The sequence below is a fragment of the Hippocampus bargibanti genome, linkage group LG18 (assembly GCF_051943395.1).
Source record: "Hippocampus bargibanti isolate YZ-2025 linkage group LG18, ASM5194339v1, whole genome shotgun sequence".
NCBI classification, from domain to species: domain Eukaryota; kingdom Metazoa; phylum Chordata; class Actinopteri; order Syngnathiformes; family Syngnathidae; genus Hippocampus; species Hippocampus bargibanti.
The window spans coordinates 10,507,945-10,532,737 of record NC_142751.1 but is presented as its reverse complement, the minus strand read 5'-3'; the positions used below and the strand labels follow the sequence as shown (position 1 = coordinate 10,532,737).

Here is a 24,793-nt window from a genome sequence, read left to right as displayed (position 1 = left end):
GCTATTGGGAACAAAATGGCAAGATGAAAAGGGTGCAGCAAAAAAAAAAAAAAATGATGAAGAGGAGGAAGCGTGACATCGTGACACCAGTTTGCTGAACTGAACGCAACAGAGGCTGACAACTTTGTAGATCTCAGTAACAGTTTTAACTAGTCACCATGCATCGGGAAGCACCAGTAAACAACAATCCTGACTATCCCAACAAATAAAAACTGGTTGTTTTTCTTTCATGATCCAGTCCCATCTCGAGGTCACGGGAAGCTTTGACACCGAAAGCGTGTCAATTATGTCCCGTGTAGTTTTGTCTTGGTCGCTATCAAAATCCCGATTAACTCATTCACTGCCATTCCCAAATTTATTCAAGAATTGAAAATATGATGTACAGTGCCATTCCAGAATTTGTTGGGGTTTTGTTTTTTCATGCTTGGGTGCCGATAAAGTGCTGGCTATGGCCTCTGACAATGTTTTTTGCTTTTCTACAGGGGGCAGAATTTCCTTTTTTTCTATGTTTGCACTTTGTTGCAGCTTCAGCTGTTGTCAAATCACTATATAAACCAATGTATAAGTATAGAATTGTATTGTGGACAGCCACCCTCATTTCAAGCTCATATAACTCCAAACCCATATCATTAACTTTTTTTCTGATGAAACCTGAGAGTTTAAGGTTTCTGACGCTGCAATGAACATTTATGTAGTCTTAAAACTCTATATTCCGTGGGTCCTAGAATTCGAGTGACAAATGACAAAATCCCTACCACTGGAGTGGACACATTTTGTCACGTCTGGCAGTGAATGAGTTAATTTTAGAAGGACTTTAAATCCACCTAAAACAATACAAAACACCTTTAAAACTAAAATTGAGGGCAAAAACATTTTACAGTAAACAAATTATTCTTTTCCAAAATAACAAATTTATCTCATAACACACATGGAGAATAATTACCAGAGCTGTACATCATATGGCCATGTATTTCTGTAGATGGAAAAAGCGGGAAAACAAAGGATTGAAGATTGAATAAACATATCTATATTTTATTTTTGACCAAATGAGACAGATTCTGAAATAGAATAATAATCGGATAACAATCCAGAAGACTACTGTACTATGTGCGTCAAAGCTGTTTTGCTAGCTTTATTAGTGCAATAATCTTATCTTTGTATCATCCAATCGAATAAAATACTATTCACAATTACGGCAATCAATATTGTGATTTGGATTCCTATCAATATGAAGAGCATACGGAGCGTGGTCATGTGGTCATGAAGGATTATGCAAGTTTAGACCGCATTCTGCTGTGGTTCGATTAAAAACATTGCAGTTAAGATACCTCCCATCAAGTCAATGGTTGCTTTTGCGCACAATGCTTGGAATTTTTTTGTCCACGTAGTTGACATCATGCGCTTTTTCTTTCACCAAAAGCACAAAAGGACTTCAGTTCTTTTCATATTCAACTCGGGTTGTGTTTTCATCAAACCTTGGATACCCCTCGGAGAGGCCATTCCCGTAGGTAACACATGGCAATCAATACAATACAGGAACTCTGATTCCAACTATCGCAAAATATTGACATTTAGAGTCACGATGGACTTTTTTTTGTCTTTCGGAAAGCATTGTGGGCACAAGTATTGGGACACATCTCCATTACATCTCGGTTCAGTCAAACTGGAGGTCTTGGGATGTGTTTCGAGTACATGACATTGATGAGTTGAAATCAAGGTTCATTAGTTTATCCATAAAAACTTATCCAGCCTTGAATTGTCACGCGGAATAAGAAGGCATTTGTGAAACAGTGTTTCTGTGTCTAAGATCTAGTGCTGCGTTGATTTATTTATTTTTTGTTGCCCTTCAGTCTCCTCTTGGAGATGTCTCCATGCCTGGGCCAGTACAGTAAAATGTAAATACAGGACACTCACACTCTCCGTCATTATTGTGAGTTTTTTAACTCCTTCACTGCCAGACGTGCAAAAATGTGCCCACTCCATTGCCAGGGTTTTTGTCATTTTCACTCAAATTCCAGGACCCACAGAATATTGAGTTTTGGGACTACATAAACATTAAATAATAATAATAATATTAATAATAATAATACATTTCATTTCTAAGCGCCTTTCAAAACTCTCAAGGTCACTTTACAGTCACAGGATAAGTTTTTCTGTGGGTGAGCAGCGGCAGGCACATACGGCAGCGTTCACTCAACCCGTTAGTAACTCAAATAGATAGAAAGCAAGCTAGCGAGCTAATAGATAGCTAGCTAGATAGCCAGCTGGCTAGCTAAGTAGTTAAGAGATGGGCCAGTGAGAAGCTTCCTTAAGTGCAACGTAAGAAACCCTAGACTCTCTTCTTTCATAAAAAAGAGTTCATTCCTAAATGATATGTGTCTGGAGTTATGTGAGCCTGAAATGAGGGGAACTGTCCAAAATGCAATGCAATATATACATATTGGTTCATATAGCGCTTAAACAACAGCTGAAGCTGGCGCTAACATGGAAAACAATGGAAATGCTGCCCCCTTGTGGAAGTGAAAAAACATTGCCAGAGGTGCGGCCAGCGTTTTATCGGCACCCAAGCAAGAAAAAACAAAACTCAAATTAATCTGAGAATGGCGGTCTACGTCATATTTTCAATTCGCAAATACATTTGTGAATGGCAGTGAATGAGTTAAGCACGACTGACAGAACGGTGTGTCGGAAAAGAAACGAGATGTCAACCAACTCGGGAGTTAGCTTCTTCACACATGAAAAAGGTGTTGCCGTTTTATTTCTGTCCTCCCTTTTGAAACAACTTCGCAACAATCAGCTTCCACTGTGCGAGTTCGGATCAGAAGCTGCCATAACGACGCATATTAGCGCTGTCAGTCAATACCTCCTGCCTGCTTTAATTTATGGAAATAATTAAGAATGTGGGACATGGATACAATAGCTTAATGGGTTTTGCTCTTTTTGGGAACTGGCTGGAATGTTAATTAGTCAGCATTCAAATATAATTTGGTACTTGCAGTACTCTGTAGCAGGGAGCCGTGCATCAGTGGTCTATTGGGGGGGTAAAAAGGTTGTATTTGTAATTGTAAGGACTTTTTCAATAGCCTCATAAGAAATGCCAATGAACAGCATGTTCAGACACGCCGAGACCAGGTCAAAGGATGAAAGAGGCTGCTAGCTCGGACACAATGTGCGTTCAACACACGGAGATGAACGCACGCGCGCACACATGCGCGTACGCTAACAACACAATATGCCCAGAACTTATTAGAATTTGGCATGTGACCATGGTATGCACAAATTTAAAAAAGATGGAGCCTAGTAATTCAGTAATTAGCATAGTACATAAGAAGACAAGTTAATTATGAAGAATAATTATTGCAAAGTGAATGTTAATAGAAAAATTACTTCTTTTTAAATTTTAATAGAGGAACACAACATTCCCATCAGTTCTCTGATTCAAGAGAAAAAAATGACTACAGTGGGACCCTGGCTTCCGAACATAATTGGTTCCCAGACAGAGTGTGTAAGACGAAAAGTGTGTATCCCAAAAATTAATTTTCCATAGGAAACCATTAAAATGAGAATAATGCGTTCCCAGGTCTACATAAAACATACATTTCTACTTTCTAACTTTCTAAGCCTTAAAACTACACAAAATATACCTTATTTTATGTATAATAAATGTGCTATTGTATTATGATTAAAGAAATAAACTGTACTATACAATAAAGTCATTTTATTTACCTTTGTGATGGTCGTTAATGGCTTGATGGAATGGAGTGTCCAGTTTCCTCAGCATTAAACACTTGAGGAACATAACCTACTTCTTTCACCATCTTGAGGAATGATCCCTTGTAGGTGATTTTTCTGTTATAATTGTATCTAGTTCTTCATCAATTGTGATCTGTTTAGCTGCGTTGATAGCTTTTTGCATCAAGTGAACAGATGACTTGTGCGGGTTATTTGTGAAGCCTGATTGATGGGATATTTTAACCTTCCAGTCTACACTCTGCTTTTGAATTTTCAAAGTTGAAACAAGTCTAACTTTCACTGTTTTCTATCCATTTTCTAACCTATTTTTGTTTTTTCTTTTATTTTTTCACTTTTGTTTTTTGGTTTAAAACTGTCACCTCCCTTTCGTGTGTGTTTTCTCTCACTCTCTTTCTGTCTGCCTGTCTCTTTAATGTTTAACCCCCCCACTGCTGGGTTCTTGACCAATGGCTTTAACCGAAGACGCCATTTTGGTTTTTTTGGAGATCGGCCTCCATATATATATATATATATATATATATATAATTCTATATACACACACACACACACACACACACAGTAGTAGGACTCTATCCCAGCAGTCTTGATCCACAAAAATTTACCGCTACAATTTTTAGGGGTGTAGAACTTGAAAAGGTTTCAGTATTGCTGACACGCTTAACAAGCCAAGATCTGGGTAGACTAAATAAATCGAGAAATCTGCACGTGTTTTCCTATCCTGGAATGCTTTAAAAATACTTTCCAACTTTCTGTCCAGTAGTTATCAAATCAGTAGCGCTGCACATCATTGTTATGATTTCGTGAGGTAAAGCTAACATTCCATTCATACCATTTTAGTTAACAAAAATTCATCTGCAGGGACATTTGTTGCACAGGAACTGCATGCGGCTAAGGTAGTCACAGTGGTCAGTCAGCGGGGTGGAGGGGTCAAGAGGGAAGTGGAGGAAAAAGGCAAGACCAACATCTTTTCACCACCTGGGAACCGGCATTGTGCCCTCGGGATGTGGCTTTTACATAATCAGACAACAGAGTTGCAGCCAAGAACCGAAAAGCAGCATTGGCACATTTTGATGTGTGTGTATGTGTGTGGATGAGGTAGGGGGGGTCTGAAATACAACATATCACCACCAACCACACGCCCATGGGTATGTTCGAAAAAAAAAAATACAGTACTTGCAATGTCCGATCAAATATGGGTACTTGGATTAGAATAACACACAAAACATTTTAGGGAAAAAAGAAATCAAGTCATGTCCTTTAAAAATGCTAAATAATAGAAGCACAATTGTGAATGCAGAAAACAAAGGACACGTTGCATTAAACATTTTGAGAAAGTTGCTGATGATTACATGTATGTAATTATGTACGAAATTAACGTGTGTGTGTGGGGGGGGTGTAGTGTTGTCATACATCTCGTAAACCTAACGTCAAAATGTCCAATGAAATGCTTTGGCGCAACTTTACTGAATAACTGGGAGCTTTTGGAAAAAAGACCCCATGTCTGGACTGTGGGAAATATTCCTAAAATAAAGGTCCTGAGTTTTTTTTGGGGGGGGGTTCACTGTAGCAGGGGTGACTACTCTCGAGAGACCTGAGAGCATTTAATAATTTAACCCCATGTTATTGTTGATGAATTTATTTCTCCTTTTATGACTGTTAACTTTTATTCGAGTTATATTATCCTGATTGAAGAGAACTTTTTACTTCAGTACAATTTGTGGCTCGTTCACCCAACCGTGCCTTATGCCTTTGTGAGCTCATATTAGACTTCACAACTTCTGTTAAGTCATAAAATTCCAGGAAAGCCATCATTTGAATGTGTAAGCATAACCAACTCTTGTTTTGCCTTACCTTTGTGATGAGAGTGCGGTATTCCTCGACCTGGTGGTCATTGTTATGGCAACCAGACAAGAGCTGCCAAACCTCTCCGCGCAACGCTTCGGGTATACCGCTTCGCACCAGAGCTGGAAGCGGCCTGGGGCGCACGGAGAGATTCGTATGCCTGAGAAGGAAGGTGGGATAGCAGTGATTAGTCATTGGGATGAGTTCTGTGGTCAATTACAATACAGAGGCTCCCGAATTTATGAACATTCAAGTTACGAACAACGGTACATACAAATATCATACATCACGTAGCACAAAATCCGGGGAGAATCTCGATTTAAAACCAACATGTCAGGATTTTGTTAACCTGCGCCTTCCGACAAGTCCGAAAATGCTTCTTCCCAAAATTAGATGAGCAGCGAAATCAGTGCCGACGGTTGTCCAATATAAGACAAACAGTATCAGGTTGCATCTGTCTACATTCAAAATCTGCCATATTTTAGGCAAGTGTTCTTTGTGTGAATAGTATCACATGATCAAGGCTCCGACAACATTTGAAAAAAAAATCATCATTCTTTCCTGCTGACATGGTGTCAGTATCGGGCATGCCTCTAGATGCAAGATTGGTATCATATCGGAAACGACAAAGCACCCCTATCACTAAATTGATTCATTTCTACTTTTAATGCGGTTTAACATTTACTATTATGTAATACCTGTCATTTTAGCGCTCAGGGGGAAAACAGATGAGTCGAGAGAGGACCCAAAGTTGTGTCAACGGAAACATCCGTACTCAAAGTGACCACCATAATTCACGGTTCAATAGTAGGCCAGATCTTTGTTGTATTCCAGCTTTAGGGTCATGACTTTAATTGAGCAACACTTTTACATTTTGTCCTGATCAAGTTCCCCATATCACACATGCCTTTAAGACACCACATATCCCATATTTATTTTCATCACATGCTTTTGATTAAAAAATAAACACGGCAGTGGGAGAGGGGGATCTTGTTCCTTCAAATATATAAAAGTCAATTGTGTGACTGGGGAAGGATAAACAGCAAAAACCTTCCTTACCACTTGGATAGCAATTCACCCCAGGTCTCCAGTATCTTCTCAGCACACTCTTTAGAAACATCACCAGAACCACTGAGTAATGGCTCGTCATTATCTAGACACACACAAAAAAAATACTTCTTACCAATGTTCCCTCGCATTTTCCACCCGTTTGAGCACACACACAAACTCCCTGAGAACTCTTTGGACCACGGTGAGCAACAACAGACATTCACATGGTGGTCAAACTGTTATCACATCAGCCCGAAACCTGCGATCATCACAAGGACGCATGATCAAGTACGTTATGAAATCAATTTGTTACCTTGATATCAAAATAGAACATATCATGGAATGGAGGTTTATGACATAAATAAAACCGGACGACGTTTGTGACTTTTACTTTAGAACAGTGTGTATAATTATGGTCACACGATGTCCACTCATAAATAACGGAAAACATGCCTTTTAATGAAACAGAAATTCTGAGTCACCTGACCTTCAAGATGTACGAAAGAATCTCTTTCAAGGGACTCGTAAACTATGTCCATGTTTGGACATCCTTAACGAAAGGGTCCACGCATCTCCTCCAGCATGTGATTGATGGTGAGTGCGAGTGAATGTGCGTTAATGTACACATCAAACTATTGTAGACCAGCCGAACGCGCACCCTTGGTCGCACTATTAAAATTGTGACGAGAGTGGGACTGGTTCAGTGTCCTGTTTGTCGATTAAAGTGGCTGGAAAATAAAGAAATGAGTGTAGAAATGTTCCATATGAGTGTAGCAATGTGACGCTAGCTGTCACCGTGTGCGCCGAGAGGGTAAGAAAAGTGCACAATAGGTTCAGCTTAGAAGAAACGCTGCCTGTTACACAAATAACTTTTAATGACTCGACAGATATTGAAACCCCGTGGTGTCTTTGAAGTTAAAAGGTGCTGAATGCTCGAAAAAAATACGTTTCACATGACACTTTCGGCAAATCTTGTGAGACTTCATTTGTTCCAAAATCAAAAAAAAAAAACACCCTGCCCCACATGGGTTTTTTTTCTTTGTCTTCTTTTTTACGTGAGCGCAGACCATCAGTACTGGTGACAAAGAGGAAACGTGTAACAAAGACGATAAGACAATTTATTTGTAACACGGCAAGTGGCTACCATCTTTGTGGGATTAAAACAAACAAACGAATACATAAATGGGCAAATAAATATATATTTTTTTTCTTCAAGCTTTTATGTCGGATGCCTTTCCTGACACAACCCTCTGTATTTATCCGGGATTGGGACCGGCACAAGAAGACACTGGTTTATGTCCCCTTGTGGCTATAGAACATTCAAAAAAGCAAAACTATACCATGATCAATAAATCAATAATATATTTTTGCAATTTTGGGCATATGAGCTTTTTGTTGGGTATTCTTAGTTCAAGGATTGGAGAAAGGGTTCAATGAATCTTTATAATACACGACTATAATATTTTTTTCCTACCACATTGAAATTAATTGCAATGCATAGTGTAAAAAATAAAAAGAACACAATGTACAACCCGAAGTGAATATGCACAAAGAGGCGAGGCGCTTCCCCTCCCGGGCATTCAAAGTAATCTCCATCAAACATCAGAGGTTCCATTGCACAAGTTATTTGCCCTTAGAATTTGTGAAAACTGCATGGAGAGGGATGTGACACCCCTACAGGGTGCAAAAATATGTTATTTCGACTAAAGAGCCGTTGTATTATGTTCTGCGTAATACGGCAACATTTCGCGAAATGATGCTCCACCGTTTTCGTATTGGCTGGATGTGAGACGGAGAATGAACAACAACAAAATAATCGGTTTATTTTCACGGCTGACGGTGTCAGCGGCGCATTGACGTCACGCCACTTATCTATTCATCTACCCATCAGCTGTAGGCATATTATCAGCTGTAGGCATATTATATACTGTATGTAAACTGTGTGAACTTTTCAGATTGGGTTTCTTTTAAATTTCTAAAATAAAATTCTACCTTCTATCCATCCATTCAGCACTGCTTATATCCATTTGGAAAGCTGCAAGAAAGCTGGAATGCCAGGAGAAAAGCCACAACAGATACATGAAGGCTCAACATTGGAGAACCAGGACAATCTGACGAAGGCGGAAGTAATAATTGAACACCTAAAATACACTGTCTGTAAGAAAATAATCTGTTTTAAATTAGATATCAAGCAGACAGGATGAACTTAATACAACTACTGGAGAACCACAGCGAAAATTCGAACCTGGACTATGAGTGAGGCAGAATATCGACAATTGTGCAGATGTCTGACAAATAACACAAACACATGTTTGCTAGCACTCTTCAGTAAAGTACAAGAAGTTCTCCAACGCAGCTTGTGACCTCGCACCACGTGGACTTGGGTGAACATCACATTGATATTCAGTACAGCCTTCAGGGTGAGCGTTTTAGTAGTCACCCAACAACATTTACGGATGATTAAATGCAATGAGATCTTTATCAGGTCGCCAAAATGATGATGAACAGAAGAAATTTAAAAAATACCTTCTTCTTCATCATCCTCGGGTGGAGAAGGGACCATCGAACCGGGCCCACCAGGAAGGATACCTGGACTTGCTGTGGTCTTCCGTTTCTCTCTTTCTGTCTCACTTTCCAAACTAACCACCTCGTAAAGTGTATCAGCGGAGGGACTCTTCCGCTCCTTCCGCTCCATCTGAAAAAAAATAAAAAAGAACTCTTTGCATAGGTTTGACATTCATTAACTTGCCATTAGCCGGCATACCTGTCGCAGTTTCAGGTAGTAGGTTTCAGTATGGTTGCGTTTGCTGAAGGGCCAGAAAAGACGATCGCTGGGGGAGCAAACCCGGACCCTCGTCTCCAGGAGGAAACGAACGGGCTCTTCCACTTCTGTAATGACGAGGTCCACCGCTGTCGTCATGTACATTAATTTATCTACAAAAGCAAGAGAAAAAAAAACATTTTATCAAAGGATAACATGGCACTGCTTATCATCCGTTAGTGTTTCACGCTAAGGTTTCGCTTATTTTCAGCCATGTTTAGTGCTGTTACCGCTTTTCTAATCCTTTCTTTTATCCTGTTCTGTTCGCTCAAGTTTGATAGGACAGTATTGACCAATGTTTGTGAACAACGAACAATGGCACCTGCAAGCAAATTGTCCTGCGTTTGATTGAAGAGCCATTAAGTGAAGCTGTGTACAGCTATATTAGCTAGCGGCTAACTAGCTGACATTTTCTTATCACTGAAATGTCATCGGTGGTTGAACGCAATTTACACTTGTGTACATGTAACAGTTAAAACTTGGTAAAAAAAAAAAAGTTATTTGAAGATCAGTGCAACCATAAAGCAATGTACATGTATGGATGTGAAATCGAAAACAAAGGCAGCTAATAGCGGCGTTTTTTTGTTTTGTTTTTGTCAATAATACAGTAGTTGTTCTTTGTTACCTTTAGGCGTTTCCTCGTTCACAGCCTGGAACTGGGGCGTGCTGGGGTTCCAACTTCCTGTGATGATGTAAGACTTCCCGTCGGAGCTTTTTCCCATTGACTCCTAAAGAGGGCACAAGTTGGAGGGAATCGGCTCATGCCCACATATAAATAACTCAGTGTGGACAGCTAAACATGTGTGAATGCTATCTGTCCTCTGTAAATGAATGAATGAATGAATGAATGAATGAATGAATGAATGGAGATAAATAAATAACATGAAATGCATTATTATAAATAAATAAATAAATAAATAAATACATACAGTAAAGTCTCGTTATATCGATATTCTCGGGAGTCGGAAAAAATATCGATATAACCGGACTATTGATATATCCGATCCTGCGGCATGTAAATGTTCTCCTTGCGTTCATAGAAATAGTCTCGTAATAAGCAGTACTATCGATATAACCGATATCGATATAACGAGACTTTACTGTACATAAATAAATAAATAAATAATGTTATGTATGTTAATACAGTAACCACATAGCTGTCAACAACTTATGTTTCCCCCATGTTTAATATGTTTTTTTTATAATTAAAAAAATGTACGGTGTACTGCAACTTTTATCAGGGAAAACAAAAATAATTTAAATTGTGAACCGATCCCAAGAAGACTATTTTGACTCAAATCCAGTTTGTTCAAACAATGCTGCCGCCGATCGCTGATACTGTCACGGCAAACCAGCAAAAGTAATCCTCAATCGTATATTTTTATCATCGCTGCGTACGGTCGGATTGGTAAGAGGATAACGTGCACATTCGCGGTAAACCGTCTGCATATCCGCTTGTGTTTGTGGTTTTTTTTTCGATCATTTCAAATAACGTATGGCGTACTACCACTTTTATACGGGAATTATAATCGTTTATACATACGCATCTATTAGCAAAGTTTGACAGGTATTCAAAATACACCCACGGTATGGAGACACACAAAAAGTGCATACAACTAACCTACCAGATCTAGAAGGTGCATGTCACTGTTTTTGACGTTCTTGCCGGGGCTTAGCAGAAGACCAAAACACCTTGAAAAGAACCACATACCCAAAAAATAAATATATAAATAAATAATACAGTCAGATCTTGCTAGTCAGTGACTACAACTGACTTCTTGGATGGCTGAAATTATTGTATACCGATCCAAACATTAAATATTTAACATTCTCAATGTCATGCACGTGTGTGCGCGTGTGTTTCCCCTTACCGCTCAATAGCCAGTTCCTTATTGGAGGTTTGCTGGACATAAATGACTATTTTCTTGTCCATTCCTGCACGTAGTTTGAAGCTCTGTTTATCCTTGTCTTTTGCCACAGCACTGCAGGGGGGGGGGGTTAAAAATAAAGCAGTTAATCGGAGTAGACAACATCTAAATTCCTCACCACACATTTTTTTGAAACATATTTTCAAGAAATCCGCCAAAACGCATTACAGCAGGTCTCTTCCAAGAAAATTTAGTTAAGAGTTGAGCGAATCTTAGAAATTTAATTCCCACATATAAGTGTGCATGCGCTGTGCGTTCGCATCGGATCAAAACATGAAGATAATCTAGTCTTGAAATCTATTTGAACCATCAATCGTTCTATCGATCACATGGGGTTGATTGAGGAAGAAATAAAAACTGGTCAAAAACTGGTTTGAAGCTGCAACCACACAGGCGCTTGTGTTTCCCTCTAAAGTGGAGGGTGGTGGAAGCTTCAAGGATGTCTTTCTATTCCGGGTTTTAATTGCGTAACGTCAAACAAGGCGCACAAGCAACGTTGAAAAAGGGAACTTATTGTGTTCTATGAAACAAAGATATATCTGCTCAAATGAATTTTGAGATTACTTTTACATCCCTTCGTTTGCTGATTTTACATCCCTTCATTTGTTTAAAAGCTGTTTTGCCCTCATTCCAGCATAAATTAAAAAAATGGCATGTTTGTCTTGAATGGAGGTACTTAGGTTAATGCAAGCTAATGGTGGGAGAGGAAAAAAATAAAAAATGAAATCAAGCAAATTCCAGAGGGGGAAACTAAAAACAAAGAGCAAAACTATCATTGTCATTTCTTTAATGAGTAAAAATCACAAATTAGTGAATAATAATTCTAGGGCGGAAATCAGATTTTTGTTAGAAAATTAGGACATTTTATTTTATATTAAAATGTTTAGAAAAGGAGACTGCATTTTTCTTTATCGTCAGAAAGCTTTCATTTTCATAAAATGTTCATAACTATGCTGCTGTGAAAGGTACAGTAAATTTCTACACTGCGAGACTAATAAAGGTAAATCCAATCCAAGCCTATATGAAACATGACACAAATCAACAACTTTTTTTTTTAAACCCAGTGTCAATATGTGTGTATGTTTTCAGTCAGTATATCTGATTGCTAGGAAAACACATAATTCTTATACCTGAAAGTGCCTTTGCCATCATCCTCCTTGATTTCCAAGCTGACGGTGAAGGTAAACAAATCGCTATCTGGCGTGAGGGGGGCAGGCTGCTGCGACACCAGTGCTGCCTTCTTAGCTGACCGTCGAAATGCTGTGGCAAAGCTGTACAGAATCCGACTCACCTGCACAAAGAGCAAGCAGCACACGGTTTAGCAAAGAGTGTGAAGAAAAGAATATAAAAAGGTTGCGAAGAAGTTCTGTGTGGTGATCTTAAAGCTTCTTTATTTAACTCATTCACTGCCAGACAATGCGCAAAGAGCAGGATTTTGTCATTTTCACTCAAATTGCAGGACACACAGAACATTGAGTTTTAAGACAATATAAACGTTCAATCCAGCGTAAGAAACCTTAGACTATCTTCTTTGATAAGAAAAAAAGGTAATTCCTAAATTATATGGGTCTGGAGTTATCTGATCTTGAAATTGGGGCGGTAGTACAAAATAAAATACATATTGCTTTATATAGCGCTTTCACAAGAGCTGAAGCTGTAACAAAGCGCTAACATGGAAAAAAGGCAAAAGATAGCCAAGAGATAGACTGTAATGTCGGGGGAGCATAGAATATTTGGGGTATTTTTGGTAGATAACCTTGATTTGGCTGATTAGTCGCTGAAAGGGATGCCCACTCGTTGAGAAAATACGCTATATTATTCAAGTGAGAAAAATAAATGAAAAAAACAACATACTGCCTCTTGGATTTGGCAACGGAAAACATGGATCCTGAAGATCTCGGTGTTGTAGTGACTCTCGGTGAAGGCAAAGCAGTCACTCTCTGGTGTTCCGTCATGGCCTCGCACGCAGAATAGAATCTTATAGATTGGGTAGTTGGCGATCTCCGTCCCGTTTTTAGGGTCCAAAAGCCTGTGAAAGTGAATGTAAAGCATATCCATCACGGGTACAACTGCAAAATGTCTCAGTTGATTTACGAAAAGCTGCAGAGTTTTGAGGATGAATTACTCTGTTACATACATTCCCCTACTTACAAGCATTCGAGAGCTACAAACAATGAACAAAAAATATGAACATTTTTGTAGTAACATATGTAGTATTATCGCCAGTTGTATATGTATTTATAGAGCATCCATCCATCCATTTTCTGTACCGCTTATTCCTCATATAGAGTCGCGGGAGCCTATCCCAGCTATCTTCGGGCACGAGGCGGGCGACACCCTGAATTGGTTGCCAGCCAATCGCAGGGCACACGAAGACATACAACAGTCACCCTCACATTCACACCTAGGGACAATTTGGTGTGTTTAATCCGACTGCCATGCATGTTTTTGGAATGTGGGAGGAAACCGGAGGAAACCCACGCGGGCCCGGGGAGAGCCTCACGGAACCGGCGACCTCTGCACTGTAAAGCCGGCGTGCTAACCATTCGACTACATAGAGTCCTAGAGCATATGTTTTATATTTCAGTACAAACCAATACAGGTTACTTATACAAGCCTTAAACATACTTAAAGGACAACCGACATCACTTTTTTGTTTCCTAACTGACACCAGAAAAACGTTTTATAGCATCTAAAATACCCAAAACACGCAGGCTGATATTTTTAGTCAAATGCAAAACACCAATAAAAATGACTTAAAGTGTCCAAAATCTGCAAAAAAATGGAGCTGCGAATTGGGCATTTTGTGACGTCACGCCAAGACGTCTTGCGCCTACAGCTCCGTTGGAAATTGGTTGATTTGGAATTTTTGTCAGTGAATATCTAATAGTTATCTCGGTGTAACATACAACGATTCACCATTGCGTTATTTATGTGTTTTCCTTCTAATTTCGCCATCAACACAGATCAACACGAAGTTTTCAGACCAAAGAAAGTACCTCAAAATGCATTGAGGTGATGCAAAGTATGTCCTTTCTCGCTCAGGGGCGTTCCTTCAGTGACGTAGGGTGAGGACTCGTCACCAACTCAAAAAAAAGACTTCCGGAATATTCAGCGCAAGTCTTAAAATGTAAAATATAGCTATATGTGGTGGAATTTTTGTAAAATACGCTCAGAAGTCATTTGAAGCGATTTTACAAATTATGGACACAACTTGTCCGGAGACGTCGGTTGTCCTTTAAACATGCTTATGCCTTAAATATACTGCATACAAAATATAGCACTGAAGCAACTTAAGAACAAATTCACATTACGAACAACTGCTCGGAACGTATCTCGTTCGTAAGTTGGGCAGTGTCTGTACTTTGATGGCAAATGCTGCAAATACTGCACCAACCCAAAGCAGATCAGGGTGACCTATTAAAGTCATTTTGAGATCGCTTGTAGCTAAAAATTCCGCAATTACCTGACAGTGCCTTCAGACACGCCCGGCACACACAATGTGACGTCCAAGGGAAGCTGACACTGCCCCCTCAGGATGTCCATCATACGGAGAGCCTCCACCTCACTACGAGGAGCGTTGACCGAGGCGCACCCGAGATACGTCAGCTGACTGAAGACGACACTGTCCTCATCTGGGATGGGACTACCAGGACTACCGTCTGATGACGATTCATCTCCTGAGAGGGAAGCACATCATGTGGTCTCGTTTGACCTTTTTAGTTGTAGACCGTTATTCATCTCCGATGAAATGAAGTGATTTCCTGTGCATCGGATTAAAAGAAATGCTGTTGTTATGTTCGAGTTATCAGAGTATGTCATCCAGGTCCTGAAGCAGTAAAAGGTTCCCGGAACACAAAAGCGCCATCATGATGTTCTTTTTTATCAAATAGTGTTTTATTTTTAGACCAACATGGGGGACATTTTCGAAAATGTTCATCTTTCTTTGCATGTCCGGAGAATATATTACTGCGCTCTTGGTAAAACGGAGTGTTAGATTAGCTTGTGCAAGGCTGGAGATAAGCCTGAATGTGTGTTTTTGCTTCAAGCAGTGTGGTTGTAGCAATGAAAATGTTGTGAAATATTGTGTAAACATTAGGATACGATGACTTGAAGACAAACGCCATTCATAGTGGTGAAGGAGCTTCTTTTTTTTCTTCGGCATAAAGCCACCATCGTGTGCAGATACACCGACCTTCATCTAACACATGTTAGATCATGATTTGAAGCTTGGTTTCACTCTAATTCGATGTCACAATGAGACACTTTCTTATCCAGTTAAAATGTATTTTCTGGAGGTCAACAAGAATTCGTATCCAAGAGGGATTCAATAGTTTTTTTGTTCTTTTGACTTCAAGACGGCGCCCCGAGAGTGGCGGCCTTTCCAGCAGCTCCTGTATTTTGCTTTTTCTACTTTCATAACTTTGCTGCTGTGAAATGTAAATTTCTCCACTGCGAGACTAATAAAGGCAAATCCAATCCAATCCAATAGTTTATGGTTTAGAGATAAACATGATTAAATTTTCCCCACAGTATGACCATTTCAAATTTTAATTATCACGATGAATTTATCATAGCAGTCCAAGTGTACGGGTTCTCTTATTCAGAGTAATGCAGTGCAGTTTTTATTAATGCACACACACATTTCACGTCAAATTTTATGAGTCAATTCAGCTCAACGTTTAGAATTACCTGGCAGGACCACTCACCCCGATAGGATCGCTCATTCAGCTCGCTCTCCTGGGCTGTTTGAACAGGAAGCGCCATCTCCACCTTGGGTGATGGCGCAGTGAGGGGATCAGTGCCTGGTTCGACGGCCGATGCTGTGGTGAGCAGGAGGCTATGGTCCCCGGCGCCCACCAGGGGCCCCGGTTTGGCGTCGCCCAACGACGGTTCCATGAGGACGTCCTCTAGCTCCCTTTGGAGTTGCTGCTCACTGCCATTTCCCACAATCTGACACGCATACAGAAACACGATGTGGATAAGAAATTTAAAGTGACACATTTAGGGCCAAATGGATGTTAATAAACTGATTTAAAAAAAATCACTGAAACAAAGCCTGCGAAAACAACATTTTTCTACAACGTGATTGACCACAACGTGGTGCTGATAAGTGAGCAACATCAGTGCATTTATAAATCCTCCTTTTGTAACGCTGCTTCTCATTTTATTACTGGAAGACATCATGTGCATCAAGTGATTGTTATGTGGACAAGAAGTCTTAAGGCTGGCATCCTCTTTTTTTCCATCTCTTACCATTTTAGTGATTAGTAGATCAGTAAAAATGTTAAGTTGTGTAAATGGTACAGTTAAGCCAACGTTCACTGCATATGAAACAAGTATAAGTAGATACATTCTAATATTTAGGCAACAAATCAAACCAAAACATCTGCAGAACCATCTTACCGCTAACCCAACTGCTCACATTGGACCGCCATCGTAACATGAGGGTCAACTACACACCAAACAAGTAATATTACGTGGATATCAATGTGTTTATTTACTTTCATTTTGAAATTAGCCCTCATAAGCAATAGTTGTAGCAGATGACTGAAATCGAGGCGGGCCTGAAAAATGTTTGTGTACAAAAGGCGCAACAATCAATTCCCAATGCATCAAGCATGCCAACCTTTGCGGGTGTGATTTTGTATCACAAATTAATCTTCACATCTGCGTAAGAATATGGTATTTATAGCCATGGCCTAGTGGAGTTTTTCATCCAACTGTTGACTGTTTAAAACTACGAGGATTGCATAGGTTCGCTTTCGACTACATCGAGTTTGAACCTCCAAATGCAACTCAGAAGTCGGTTGCATATTGATGACTGATTGATTTCATTGAAACCCAGTTCTAAAAACCTGTGTGAATGTTCATAGGACAATACATATGAATAGTTCTTGCTAATGCTATCACCTTGAGAGCTAAATCAACACAGTGACAAAACCACAGGCTCACTGAACAGCCAGTAAATGAACAAGAGAGCACAAATCACGGACAGTCAGCACTGGATCACATTACAGTGAGAGACAGTGAGAGAGAGAAAGAGGCACCACAGTGATACAAAAATACAAAGAGGAGGGGGAAGAATGCAAAGAGTCAAAGAGACTGACCTTAAAGCTGACCCCTTCCTCTGAAATCACCTGCATAACAGACAACAAGTTTAGACACACTGACTCCTCTCTGACGCGATGGACAGTTTAAGAGATTGCGCAGGTGAAAAATCAAATCATGATGTCGGATTGATGAAGCGAATGAAGGGATTTCTCCCGAGCTGTCATAAATGATGGACAGTTAAATCAAAACCTTAACCTATTGTATACCACAACAAAAGCATGATGACCAATTAGGAAAGAACAAAAAGTGTGTGTTGTTGCTGGACACAAATAGAGGAAATGAGTGTCCGGATTTATGTCGTTCGATGCTCGTCAAATTCATCAATTACCACAGGTATAATAATGAGAAGACTACATCTCAGTAGTCTACTTGTCAAATAAGCTAATAAGTACCATCTTCTACTGCTACTTTTGCTACTAGTGCTATTCTTTGCTGCTACTCCAGCGGTTTGGATGCCCTGTGTGGTCATATTGCCTCTCCAAAATTCCAAAAATCTCCAAAAAAATTATGTGATAAGGAAGGAGACTTGCAATGGTCAGTCGACATATTGTGTTCAGTATTTTGAGTACACAAAACTTCGAAGCAGTAAGGACACAAATATGTTTTTTTTTCTTCGTGTGTGTGTGTGCATGTGACATAAAAATTAGCTACAATATTAAAATTTGGCTTTTGTCGGCTACTTTGTAGTTTATGAGTCAACACATGTGAATACACGTGTGCAGCTTCTTCCAGAGTCCTCCCTCAGCAAATTCTTCGTTCGGAACAACGTGCACCACTTTTAACTCTTTTTTTGTATTAATGAGAATAATATGAGACCAAAAAAATTCCAGTGATATTCACGTGAACAATAACTGCGCTCGAGATGTTTCTAATAATAATTATAATACATTTCATTTATAAGCGCCTTTCAAAACTCTTAAGGTCACTTTACAGTCACAGGATAAGTTTTTCTGTGGGTGAGCAGCGGCAGCCACACTCGCCAGCGTTCACTCAACCTGAAAGTAACTCAACTACTGTAGATAGAAAGATAGCTAGCTGGCTAAAAGATAGCTATTAGCCAGCTAGATAGCTAGCTTGCTAGCTAACTACAAAGATATATAGCCATCCAGCTACATAGCTAACTAGCAACATAGCTAGCTAGCTAGCTAGCTAACGAGATAGATAGATAGATAGAGATAGATAGATAGATAGATAGATAGATAGATAGATAGATAGATAGATAGATAGATAGATAGATAGATAGATAGATAGATAGATAGATAGATAGATAGATAGATAGATAGATAGATAGATAGATAGATAGATAGTCAATAGGTAGCTAGCCAGGTAGCCATATAAGGCTTCAATATATAAGGTGCACTTTCAATGAATGAAAATAGTTTTCCAAATACAGTAAAGTCTCGTTATATCGATATCGGATATATCGATAGTCCCGGTTATATCGATACTATTTCTATGCACGCACGGAGAAAATTACATGCAAACAGGGTCGGATATATCGATAGTCCCGGTTATATCGATATTTTTTCGGACTCCCTTGAATATCGATATAACGAGACTTTACTGTATAATATTTAAATTTTTTTTGCAAAAATAAGGCACACCACATTTTTTTAATAATAATAATAATAATAATAATAATAATAAAGCCTTTCAAAGCTCTCAAGGACATTTAACTGTCACAGACAAGCATAGAAAAAAAACAGGTACAATAACAAAGAACCATAATATTGACTATAAAGTGTAAAAATACTGGAATATTGCAAACTATCACCGTGTGAATAAATATGTCGTTCGATTAATTGCTCTCGTGTAAAAAAATGCCAACTTTATGTAGGGTCTTGTGTTCATGTTCATGTTCAGTTCATGATGTCGTGGCGCCATCTTGTGGTATCTTGCCATAAAACAATTTTTAAAACGTTGACAAGCGGTCACGGGCAGGAAAAATGGTAACCATGGGGAAATGTGAACAGTTAAATGAAATCACTGTCAACCTAATGAACGTCGAAAATACCTTCACTGAGTGAGAAAAGGGAAGGACAAGGAGACTAAGTGGTAACCTGAACCCTTTTGGGACACCCACAAAATGTTGCCTGCCTCACTGCAAATCCTCTCTCGCAGTCTTCTTACTTTCTCTTTACCACACGACACACCCTCGTAACAAACACACACAAAAATAACAAAGAATGAGTCCAACGCATTAGCAGCTGCACACACGCTCGCACTGAATTGACCAGCCAGCAGTCGGCCATGCTGTGCAATGACGCAGACAGCATTCCATTGTACCTCATGCTAATTTAATTAATTCCAAGATGCACAAGAAGAATAGTCACATTTGATTAATTCCTCATTACAGTTATCCCTTCTTTCTTTGCGACTGTCAATCAGGTGGTCTCAGGGCATTTAATGGAAGTAGGAAACAGACTCTTCAAATGCCAAAGATACCACATGAGGAGGAGCAAATATGCAAGGTCAAACAACCAAGACCAAACTGTACACCATCACAAACACCTTTTAAGTGTGTAATTGCAGCATCAATGAAGAAATTCGGGAAAATATGCTTCCAATAATGCCATCCATCCATTTTCTAACCTGCTTATACTCACAAGAATGGGATGCTGAAGTCAACTTTTTTTTTTTATCTCCAATGTGAATGTAACCCAATCTCACGACCGCAAACTATCCAAGACAAAATTCACAGCACATCTGCTGCTCCCTGTGAAGTCATTTCACTCCGTTGCTTGACGATGGAATTCAACCAAATCAAAAGTATTCTCTGTAATAAACAGATTAGCTAATTGCTAAATATGCCCAACACCGCAAAAAAAGACGTGTCGGCGAATGAGGCCCAACATTAATAAAAGAAAGCATGCCGGGGTGTTTCTTTATCCAGACACAGGTCACATCAATAAAGTTAAGAAAAGAATGAATGAATGAAGTTTGATTGATGGTTAGTGTGTAAAAAGTCAATGAGGAAAAGGAATGAGAGTATGACAATTAATTGCAATTTCTGACTTGTAATTATAGCAAATGATCAAGATGGAAAAAGACAATGAGTATGAGGATGCGTCATCGAGTTCTTAACTGGAACTCAATCACCAACTTGAAGGTAGACAAGTTTCCATAACGTCTTCGATATTAATACGTTATAATACACAATAAAAATGTTTGGAGGGGGTTATGTTAAAATGAGGCAAATTTGCACTTAGAAGAATAAAACAGGTGAGTGACCATATACAATATAATTATTGTGGTGTCACATAAATTAGCCCCACTTTCACATTTTTCAGAAATAGCCGGATTAGTTTTACACTCGATAATTGGGCAAGCACTGCAGAGAATCAACATTTACTCTTAAAGGACAACCGACACCATTTTTTTCATTTCCTAAATGACATCAGAAAAACGTTTTATAGCATCTAAAATACCCAAAACATGCAGGCTGATATTTTTAGTCAAATGCAAAACACCAATAAAAATGAGTTGAAGTATCCCAAAACTACAAAGTTTCAGGAGGTCCCGCCCCCTTGTTTGTGACGTCACGCCAGGATGTCTTTCCTTGCTCTAGAATCAAAACAATGGCTTCAGATTCGGAGAAGATGCTTTCTTGTTACTCATCCAGTTATGAATATGATTCAAATAGTTCTGAAGAGGAAAGCATAAATGTTTGCAATCGATTAAAGAAGTCCTTCCGGATCATTTTGAGGCATCTGGACTCCAATGTAGCGTCCCAGAAAATGCACAAGATGGCGCCCAAGCTCCGTTGGAAATGGGCTGATTTGTCTGCTGGGAATTTGTGTCAACTAGTATCAAATAGTCTTGGTACAACACACAACGATTCACCATTGTGTTATTTATCTTTTTTTTCCTTCTAATTTCGCCATTAACACGAAGTTTTCAAAACAAACATGGTACCCAAAATGCATTGTGTGTCGCTTTCTCGGTCAGGGGCGTTCCAGACGTGACGTGACGTCAGGCATCGTCATCAACTCGAAAACAAGACTTCCTGAATATTCAGCGCAAGTCTTAAAACGTAAAATATAGCTATATGCTGTGGAATCTTTGTAAAATATGATAAGTAGAAGTCATTTGAAGTGATTTTACAAATCATGGACACAACTTGTCTGACGGTGTCGGTTGTCCTTTAAAGCAAATGAATTAAAAAAATAAAATAAAAATAAAAGCAACCCATCCCTCACACTCTAGTGCATCACCGTCTTTACCTTCAATCCCGTCTTTTCGTCATCACTCCCGTTATTCGTGGACGAGGGCGTCTCGTCCCCCAGCCTGGACACCAGGACAAAGTCTTCACTGTTAAGAGTGGACACCGAGTCTGACGACACGCTAATCTTCCCCACCAAGTCCTTGTCATCCATGGCAGTCGCTCTTACGCTCGGCCACTCTGCTCATGAATGGAAGACGCGAGGAGGAGGAGGGAGAAGCGGTGGGAGATGATGTGCAAAAATCACCTGGAAAAAAAGGGACAGAATTTAACAAAAAATAAAGCGGTAAAAACAACTGCAGCAGGAAATACTAAGGTAATTGAACACCTACAAAAAGCCACTGTCTGTAAGAAAAGAATCTGTTGTAAATTTAACGGTATTTATGAGGTGATGACATTAAGGCATGAACAAGAATAATAAACAACGAATTCAACAAACAAGAGTGTGGGAGCCCCGATTCAATCTTTGCAGGTTACACACTCCCCAACTTACGAACATGAAAGTGTCCATTTTTGTTTTGTTTTGTGGCCACCACACTGGCCAGCTGAACCCTTTCAGTTCTGAACAATGCACAGATAAGAAAAGGATAATAGTGACGGAAAAGAAGTGAAACTGGGAGCAGCACATTAGCCACACAAGCAAGGAAAAGGGAAACAAAATCTTTTATCCAAAGGAAGGAAGCATTTTGTACCATACTCAAAAGAACTGCCATTCCCGTCACTAATTTGAACTGTTGCCGGCAAATATTAGACGATAGATGCATCCGAGATTTCTTTAGATCAGGAAATCCATCCGCTCACGGTTACAATAATAATGGTGAAAGACACTCGCTCATGTGAGCAAAGAAATTCCAAGCTGTCAATCACCATAGCTCAAGATGCTGCACTTCACGCTGACTGTTATATTATGTGATGCTGTGGGGTATTAATTTCACATAATGTGTATTTATGTATCTGTATTTTGCCGCAGTGTACAAGTGCACTGCATAAAATGGTAGAACAAGCCAGTGTCAATCTGAATGTTCACATACTGTATGTATAGTGTTTAAAAACTTAGCTGGTGTATATCGTAGAGTCATAGAATAGATTTGACTCATAACTATTTTTAAAAAAAGCAAATATTTCCTCAAGATAAAATCAGAATTTCAGAAATATAAAATCTAAATCAAGGCCAGATATTCAGATGAGAATAGCTCAGAAAATCAGCCGCTTTTTTATACATTTTTTTCAGATTTACTTGTTAATTGTGATTTTTTTTTTACACATAAAGAGATTCCAACACAAAATACTGCTGCTCTGTTGATTTGATAGTAAACCAATTGCGAGTCCTCTTGGTAATCAGTCAAAGAGCAAAATAATCGTTTGTGGCTGCCCGAGTGTGGAACAAATATGAAATTATATATTGTAATACATGATATTATATGATTTTTTTTGTGACGTAACACATTGGAAGAGAACTTTGAGCATTAATTGTATGTTAAATTGCAAATGCAATATTCAGGGGCTTGTTCCAATTACACGATTTGTCACACCAAATCCCAGACAAACACTAGATGATTATGATGCCCCACGTCGTATTATCACCTAAAGTTAAATAAATAAACGCCACACTTAAAATCAACACCCACCCAGAAAAGGAGAAACCTTGCTCAATGACTCATCAACAGTGATCTGGAAACAAAACATAAATGAAAGTGCACGAAGAAATCAACATCCATCACACCCAGATCACTATCATTTCTCAGTCAGTGGAAGCAAAACAAACAATAAGGCCATGTGGATTCAGACATTGGATTTGATAGACACGCCTTGTTAGCACACATTATACTGCCAGCCAGCACGTTTAATTGGCTTTCTGGCACCCAAATTAATCTGGACACAAACAAACATACTACCCTTAGGGATGCCCGCAAACAATGAATTCCAATCAAATATATTCCAAACACAGTTGGCATGAAGATTCTGTTTTAGTGAATTCGTCCAACTCAGAACTTAGCGTCAACCTGACTACCAAGGGTTAGCCGTCACAGCATCACAGCTACACGCCTGTCCATTTTAACAGCTTGTCACGGTCTTTGACTGTGAAGATAATAATTGTCACGCGAGGTTATTGGAAATATGCGTTGTCGCGCATGTAAGCAGGGAGGAGGAAAATCTTGGATGCAGGCCACTACACAACAGCCTGCTGTCAAGCTAGCTTGCTATGCCCTCACACTTCACACTGACAATATTTCCAGCACGAAAACGAAGAAGCAATCAAAATTCATAGGCGCTTCATCGTGTTCAGGTTATCCTACCTTTAAATCACCGCAGCTATATGCTCTTAATCTTATGACGTTTGGCGCAACATTGTCGTACGCCAAATTCGTCACAAGTCAAACAGCATCCGTCCGAGCTGTAAACACAAGCCCCGAGCAACCCGCTGTCACCGCCGTTGCGCATGCGCGTGTTTGTCACGCCCCCTTGCGAGGGGAATGTGCTCTGTATCAACTGCGCATGCGTCACATACGCACACTACTGTACTGTACGTACTTCGAATCGACTGTCATTTTTTTATCGCGATAGATTCTTGTGACATCAGTAAATTGGACCGATATTAAAAAATATAATTTCATAAATATCCAAAACAGTACATATTCCACAAAAGAATGAGCTATGTGTATACTGTATAGTTATAGTAAATAGCATCACTGGACATTCATACACATACACACACGTTAATACCAACAATATAAATTAAGCAGTAATTTCCAACATTTATGGAGGATATAATCAATTTTCTTGGCAAAAATGTGATTTCAAACGTCTTTAATGTCAGGTACAAAATAAAGAATAAATGAACATGACGTTTACAGGTGCTTTATTGTTGTATGCATCCATTCGCACTTCACAGTGCAACACTTGCTTAACATCACTGTCATATGCAAGAAAAATAAATGATACACCCCACGCACGATAGCCAGCTGGCTCGCACGACAACTATAGAAACGAATAATTTAAACGTCAATCTTCATCAACATGTAGACTTTGGTGAAGTTAACCATTAGCATTTCGTAAAAAGGA

General features: G+C 39.3%; 1 protein-coding gene across 4 annotated transcripts in view; it reads right to left on the bottom strand.

The window, feature by feature from the left end:
- The window catches only part of rabgap1 (RAB GTPase activating protein 1), a 72,790-nt gene extending 48,625 nt beyond the window's left edge, over positions 1 to 24,165 (bottom strand). Inside the window, exons 1-15 of one of the 4 annotated variants that reach the window (XM_089021075.1) lie at positions 24,028 to 24,165; positions 21,867 to 21,977; positions 21,732 to 21,795; positions 17,505 to 17,534; positions 16,104 to 16,347; positions 14,861 to 15,074; positions 13,249 to 13,423; positions 12,525 to 12,685; positions 11,338 to 11,448; positions 11,092 to 11,158; positions 10,092 to 10,194; positions 9,410 to 9,579; positions 9,172 to 9,340; positions 6,655 to 6,748; positions 5,605 to 5,755 (exon numbers count right to left, since the gene is read on the bottom strand). In XM_089021075.1, the coding sequence (XP_088877201.1) occupies positions 5,605 to 5,755; positions 6,655 to 6,748; positions 9,172 to 9,340; positions 9,410 to 9,579; positions 10,092 to 10,194; positions 11,092 to 11,158; positions 11,338 to 11,448; positions 12,525 to 12,685; positions 13,249 to 13,423; positions 14,861 to 15,074; positions 16,104 to 16,347; positions 17,505 to 17,534; positions 21,732 to 21,795; positions 21,867 to 21,880 (1,767 nt within the window). In that variant the 5' untranslated portion in view covers positions 21,881 to 21,977; positions 24,028 to 24,165. Of the gene's footprint in view, positions 1 to 5,604; positions 5,756 to 6,654; positions 6,749 to 9,171; positions 9,341 to 9,409; positions 9,580 to 10,091; positions 10,195 to 11,091; positions 11,159 to 11,337; positions 11,449 to 12,524; positions 12,686 to 13,248; positions 13,424 to 14,860; positions 15,075 to 16,103; positions 16,348 to 17,504; positions 17,535 to 21,731; positions 21,978 to 24,027 lie in introns of all 4 variants that reach the window. The other 3 variants (XM_089021073.1, XM_089021076.1, XM_089021074.1) reach the window with 3 other exon arrangements.
- Between the last annotated feature and the right edge of the window lie 628 nt (positions 24,166 to 24,793).